Source organism: Lonchura striata, chromosome 10 (genome assembly GCF_050655825.1).
Source record: "Lonchura striata isolate lonStrDom1 chromosome 10, ASM5065582v1, whole genome shotgun sequence".
In the NCBI taxonomy this organism is placed as follows: Eukaryota; Metazoa; Chordata; class Aves; order Passeriformes; family Estrildidae; genus Lonchura; species Lonchura striata.
The window spans coordinates 19,166,557-19,173,734 of NC_140712.1; the positions used below are offsets into that span (position 1 = coordinate 19,166,557).

The 7,178-nt window shown below is 47.9% G+C and overlaps 1 protein-coding gene across 1 annotated transcript in view; it reads left to right on the forward strand.

Moving 5' to 3' along the window:
• ST8SIA2 (ST8 alpha-N-acetyl-neuraminide alpha-2,8-sialyltransferase 2) overlaps positions 1-2,591 on the forward strand; it is a 28,830-nt gene extending 26,239 nt beyond the window's left edge. Inside the window, exon 6 of the mRNA XM_021530333.3 lies at positions 2,171-2,591. Coding sequence (XP_021386008.1) covers positions 2,171-2,456 — 286 coding nt within the window. The 3' untranslated portion in view covers positions 2,457-2,591. The remainder of the gene's footprint in view (positions 1-2,170) is intronic.
• Positions 2,592-7,178: the final 4,587 nt, after the last annotated feature.

Sequence of the window (7,178 nt, forward strand, 5' to 3'; positions counted from 1 at the left end):
GTGCGCACAAGGGATTTTTTGTGTATGCTGGCTTGCAGAGGACAGAATGTGTCTACAGGGTGCTTCAGTGTCTGACCCAGGCCATTTTTCTCATTGTTTATATGCATGAAGCTGATGGTCACATGAATGGCCTGTGCCTCTGTACAAGAATCACTTCATCTTGCTGTCAGGGTCATTGGATGTTCATAGAGTATTAACATCCTCTCAACAAAACACAGAAGTTAGTATTTTGGGAGGGCAAAAGGTCACCAGTGTTGTTCTGTGTACTCCAGCTGGTAAATTGACAGAAAGGAGAGTTTTGAGGCTAAAGCAGCTGTAGGACATACCCAGACAGTTGTCCTCCCTCAAAGCCAGCTGCTTAATATGACTTGACAGTTCTTCCCAGGTGGTTTCCCTGCTGCACGAGGATACCCTAATTCACAGTGTTAAATGGTTGTGATAATCTCCCATTTCCCTCTGCACACTGGGGGTCTAATGTGCTTACCCATAAACTCATCAAGGAGGCTGCTTTATGGTTACCTTGCCTGGCACTGCAGTGAGCTCTGCTGGGTCCCCACAGCACAGCCCAGCATGGCTGGGCAAGCACAGAAAATGCTGATGATACTCTTTTTCCCCCAGTTTCTTGCTCTTTTCATGTACCAGCATGAGCCAGGCAAAGACCTCCTTCCCAAAACATGATATTCATCCTTTGCTAAAGCCCCCTTGAGCACCCCTGGATGTGCCACCCCAAAAAACTGTCCCTGTGCCCTTCCTGCACATGCTAAGGCGGTCACTCTGCTTCCAGAATTTGATTCACCAGAAAAGTCAATTTTTTCTCTTATCTGGCTGAGAACAAGCAAGCATGTTTTGTGCCTTGGTTGCTAAATTTTAATGGTTTTCTTGAAAAGCTAATTTGCAGGATTAAGGCTCAGCTCTCCCAAGGGTTCCTGCTGTCTGAGCATCAGACTCTCAGGAGCCCAGCAGAAAGTGCAAATGAGGAGCAAGGCACTTCCTGGGGCTCCACTGTCACTGCAGGACCCAGCTCAGGAGCCAAACATCTGGTGAGAGCACAGAAATGCCATCCTGCTCTACTCTGCTTCCTCGTGCCTTTTGTCCAAGGTGCTGCCAGTCACTCACCTGAGCTCAGGCCCTTGGAAATACCTGTTAAAAATAATCCAAGGGCTCAGAGAGGCTGCAGCACAGCAGAGTGTGCTGGGGCAGTGCTGGCATCAGACATGCTGGGGGAGGAGGGACTGTGCCTGATGGGGAAATCTTCTACCTCCCCAAACCTTTCGCTTTCTGATTTTGCTCGTCTGACACTGTTTTCCTGCTGAGCGAAGCAGATAAATTGCTTTTGCAATAAATATGGGGCACTGGAAACATCTTCTTACAGGACATGATGTTGATTCTGCAATAATTTTTATCAGCAGCCCAAAATACCACAGCTGATACCGTTTCTGCTGTTGCATCACTACGTCCCTAAATCCTTCCCCTGTTCTTTTTGCCATCCCTCATAAAGACTAACGTGCTTCCCAGCAGCGAGCACAGCTGACCTCAGTATCTCACATTTTCTATTGCAATGTGCCATATTGTGTGTCTGATGGACTCATGCTGCCGAGTGTGGTGATGAATCTTGGTCCAGGATCACAGCAGCAGTTGCTGGGTGTAATGGGAACTCAGCAGTGCATTTTAGCTCCTGCAGCCCGGTGACCCTTTGTTCCAAGGCAGATGTTTTTCTAGCCCTGTCGTGTTTGCTGTCAGAGTAAAATCTTCATTCATCAATGAAAGTCATCATCATGTGTTTGACTGTGTCTGCTTCGAGGGGTTCTTGGAGTCTACTTGACATGTGAATGCTCTGGTCTATGGTATTGATCCCCGGGGTTGATTGGAAGATAATTGTAGGCTGAAGTACCGAAGGCCACTGTTGCAAGCAATTTGTTTTATATAAAGGATTGTCGAGGCATGAGATGCTCCAGTGCCATGGCAACAAGTGTGATGTAACCAGCAGACAGAGAGCAGAAGGATGCAGTCCCTAGAGAGGCTTTTTTTTTCTTGGCACAGAGAACTCTGCTAGTCAGAATCCTCTCACTTTGAATCACCAATACATCTCAGTCAGAGGCTGGAGAGACAAAAGGTGCAGGACACGAGCTTGGTGTGAGGGTGAATAACCAGCTCCACTGTCCCTTTGCAGGTACTGGCTGACCAACAAGGTGCACATCAAGCGACCCACCACCGGCCTCCTCATGTACACCCTGGCCACCCGCTTCTGCAACCAGATCTATCTCTACGGCTTCTGGCCCTTTCCCCTGGACCAGAACCAGAACCCGGTCAAGTACCACTACTACGACAGCCTCAAGTACGGCTACACCTCGCAGGCCAGCCCGCACACCATGCCCTTGGAGTTCAAAGCCTTAAAGACGCTGCACCAGCAAGGAGCCTTGAAGCTGACTGTGGGGGAGTGCGATGGGGCCACGTAGGGTGGTCCCCGGCCACGTTCCTGCACAGCCACGGGAGGAAGGGGAGGGGGCAGAAAGGACGAGAGCTGCCTGGTGGGGTTGGTCGTCTTCGTTAACGCGCGGGACAGCGACACAAATATATCTACGTGGTACCTATATATATTGACCTGAGTATTATAACTGTTCGGTGTTCACCGAGGGAGGGGCAGGAGAGATGCAGGAGCATCTCGCCAGACTGGCCTGGGCAAGACCCCTTGCCGTGGGGCTTGCTGGACTCGGAGGGCGTTTGCCTTACATCTGCAAGGTGTGAAGGTGGCCTTGGTTCTTGAGGGTTTGTTAGGTGATGGGTAAACGTGCGCCGTTTGTCGTGACTGGTCCGAGGTTGGTAGTTAGTTTGTGTGGCCAAGGGCAGCGAGGCGCGTCCTTGGCCCCGTGCTCGTGGCGGGGAGGGAAGGGGCAGGGAGCGGGGTGGGCAGGGAAGGTTTGTTGGTGGCTCTCACAGCCCAGGCTCCCGTGGCACCGAGCAGAACCCAGTCCTGCTCCTCAGGGACCAGTGCCCGGATCCATCCGAACACAGAGCGCCAGGCTGGGCACAGCCTCGGGAGCAGGAGAAGCCTCCAGGGCTGCAGCTGGGTCTCCAGGAGGTGGCAGGGAGCAGAGCTGAGCTGATCCCAGTGGCACTGACACAGTGAGAGCCTCCAGAGAATGAGAGCGTCAGTGCTGGGCCAGGGGGATGGTGAGGAGGATGCTGAATTTTTATTTCTCTTCCTTTTCTGAGGAGCCATGTAGGGAGGAGCAGAGATGCTGGAATGTCACAGGAAGGAGCTTTGCTGCCACAAAGCAGCACCATTAGTACTGAGTAGTCTCACTGTGACACAAGGACACCCAGCATCTGTCAGGGCTCGTGAAAACCATAAATATATCCAGTTCTAATTCCTCTAATTCCCAACTGTTGCCTGCTAAGCAGCCTGCCTTCTTCCCTCCTCCAAAAACTGCTGAAATATGGATGATAGGCCTAGACCCAGCCAAGCAGCAAGACCACAGGACTTCAAGGGACTTTTTCAAGTCTAAATTATTTATTTTCAGTTTCTCCCTGAAGAACCAGCACACAGCACTGAATTCCTGGAGTCCCACTCTGTCAATCCTTTCAAGCCCTAATTATCTCTCACTCCGAACAGTTAAATAGGATGTCAGATGGATCTTGATGGGATGCTTGCCTAGTGATGAACACCATAGAAATAATCCTTTCTTTTTCTTTTTTTTTTTTTTTCTGTCAGACACAACCCAAAATATAAAGAATTTTTAATAACCCCACTTGCTTTTCTCTGATTTTCAGGGATTTTGAAGGAAGTGACTAGATTGATCAGATGATTCTGTTTCATTTTCTGCCTCTTTAGCCTGTTCTGTTTGTCTCCTAATTAGCATTCAGTGCCAGAATGCAGGTGAGTTCAGGGTTCAGTGAGGGCTGTTTGGGTTTAATTTGTGGGAGAGTAAATAACACTGCACAGGCAGATCTCAGGCATGCACTTCACTGCTGCCATGGCTGGGTATCATCACCTTGGGCCTCCTCCTGCTGCCGTGTTTTTTAAGTTAAAAAGTGTACACTTTGGGGCTGAAATGCTTGACATTGTCTCTTTAAAAGCTGAGAGCTTCAAGTGGTAAAAAGAAGAGTTCACTTTCATGTTTTGGGCCGTAGAAGCTACTGTACCCATAGGAGCCTCCAGCCTGCTAATTAGTGTCAGATGAAGATGGCTAAGATTAAGGTATAAGCAACATTATAGTGGATAAATGTGGGCTAATCTGCCACTGAGGGGATGTTTCTTTCCAGCACCAGAAAATCGTTTCTTTAATGTCTTTTTTTTTTTTTTCCTTAAACCTGGTGCCTTTTTTTTTTTCCTTGCATATTGTTTTGACTTGATTTTAGTTTCACAATAAAACTAAACCTGGCTGTGAACCTCAGCTTAAGCTGAGACAGAAAGAGACAGAGAGTGAAACTGCAGGATAGAAGTAAATCTACAATTCCAGGGAGCTTCCCACGATTCAGGAGTGGTTCTTAAAGCCAGATAATTCCCAGGTTTGTCCCCAGCATGGAGGGACAGAGCAGGGCTGGAGCTGCAGGGACTGGTAAAGCCAACTGTTGTATCGAGGGGCCTGGGCCATGTTACTGATTGCTGTTAGCAAACCTTCTTTTTAAATAAAAGTAGAGGAAATGAAATAAATGTGCAGGGGTTTTATTTTAAGTCTGTGTTTTGATGGAATAGAAGGGCAAGAGGGGACTCAAGATCATGAAGTGCCATGGGATTAAATGGGGAGACCCTGGAAGCCCTTTGGCTGGTGAAGGAAAGGGGAAGGCTGGGCTCTGGGCTTGTTTGCCCACGTGGGGTGGGTGTCAGGGCTGTGCCAGGGAGACATCCAAAGCCATCAGGATGTTCTTGCTGTGCCTACAGAGGTTTTTGAGCTGAAGCTACAGCAGCACAACAAGGGTGTGACAAGGGGTGAAAAGGGGATGGGAGAAGGGATTTTTCTCCTGGTGCTCTTGAAGCAGCTGCTGCATCAAAGCACAGGCAAGTTATAAGCAAATTATTCAGGGGGATGAAATCACTGGTGATGTTTCTATTCCCAGATTGGGTCATGTTCCACCCCTCTTGTAAAAATGCATTAAACCATGAGCAAGACCCTGCAGCTATTGAAATCCCTGGCTGAGTTCCCATTTCACCTTGCTGCCATGCAGGCTGGTCTCTGCTGTGTTTATATGCACAAAAAAACAACTAATAATTTCCCCTTGCTTTCGTGTTTTGTGTCAAGCCCTCTGGTCTGGTTCTCTGAGTGGTTCCTTGGGTTGGAAACATAATTTATCATCTCAGCTTCCAGCAAATAGGTGGGACCTGGCTCCACCAAGCCCCAGCAAAGCATAAAGCCTTTGTGCTGTTCATGAGCAGCAGGAGCAGAGATTCAGATTTGCCTCCTGCAGCAGTGCTTGGGGTGTGTGGATGATATTTGGGCTATTTTGGGGCAGCCACCAGCCCTGGAGCAGCACAACAGCTGCCAGATGCTGTGGGGACCCGGCAGCTGCACCAAGCTGCTGCTTGATGGATTTCTTCATGCCCAATTAAGGCTGCTGTGTCATCAGGAGTGAAACCAAAGAGAGCATTGATGCTGCTTGGGCAGAGATGCAGGTGCACGTGTTGCACCACGAATGTGGTGAACTGCCCTAAATGGCAGCAGCAGCTCCCCTTGCTCTTCCCTCTCCATCCCACCACTCCCTCCAGCTCTGAGGCTGCTCCAGACTGGTGCTGGTGGCTCTGGGATGGGGAGCTCCCTTCTATGGGTTAGGCACATTTGTGCCAAAAGGCCCCTGGATGGTAAGAAGCGACCTAAACTTGAAAAACAAAGGCAAACTTGAGTCTCCAACTGGCTAAGCCCAGAGTTTGGGGCTTTTGGGGGCAATTCTCTAAAAGATGCTGCTGGCCAAACACAGAGTTCTCCTTACACAGTGTGGCCCTGGGGCATAATTCCTGTACCTGGAATTATTTTCCAGGTACAGCAGCTTGGGGGTAAGGGCTGTGTGTTCCCTGCTCCCCACACCACATTGAGAAGCCCAGATGCCTTTTGATTTTATCCATGGTTTGCTGGGTTACATCCCAGCCTTGGAGTCTGCCACAGCTTTGGCATATATATACATACATACATACATATATATATATACATACATACATATATATTTATTTTTTTTTCATAGTGGCATGGCTCTTGGTCTCCTGGGGGAGATGATGCCATATCTGGCCCTGACACCAAGCACATCTCCTCTGGTCAAACTTCAGACTCTGCAGGCTCCTCTGCCAACATCCTTTATCATTAATACCTGCACTGCCTTGTTCAAAGCTGACTGGGTGCTCTGAGTTGCAGCAGCTCCTCTGAACTGCAGCACAGCATCCCCTGGCTGCTGCCCAGCCCCTCACCCAGGCAGGGCTGCTCTCCCTTCCAGCCCCACAGGACAGGAGTGGAGTTTGTCTCTTTCCCCCTAAACTCTCCACTTGCTGCAGGTCAATAACCAGACCTCTGCTTCAGTCACAGCCCTGATAATTGGTGAGCAAAGTGCAAATAGTCACTGTGATTCAAATTACCTTTTAATTTCTTTTCAAGCTGCCTGAAGGGTTTCTTTAGTCCTATGAAAAAACTGATTTTTTTTTTTTTTGAGACACCAATCTTGCAAACCAGAAAGACACAATGTTTTGTATTCAAGGTGCAATGAAAGTTGTTTGCATTTTTACACTGCATTTTGGATACTTCTTGGGAATAACACTGAGCACTTCAGACAGTCTCACTTAAGTGATACAAATTATTTCAGTTGATCCCAAAACAAATTCATTTTTAATTTTGTGCAAAATAGTCTCAAAAATATTACACCATCTACAAATCATGACAGAGATATTGGGTTTTTTTTTTTATCCATCACTGCTTTTCAAAATTTAAACAATCCAATTTCATGCTAGAGAGGCTTGAAACTATGGAGATTAAAGCTTAGAGCTTTGAGAGACCCCCAGGGGATAGCAGGAAAATGGTTTGGTTTCCTCCAGAGTGCCCCACAATGTCAGGAGGTAAAACCAGACACATAACCATGCTCTCCAATGTAATATTATGTCAAACCATACATTTTTCAGCTCTTTTGGTCTTTTGGTTGCTTTAATTTTTAGGTTTCTCACATTTATGAATGGTTTATTGCCATGTATTTTCATCTCTATG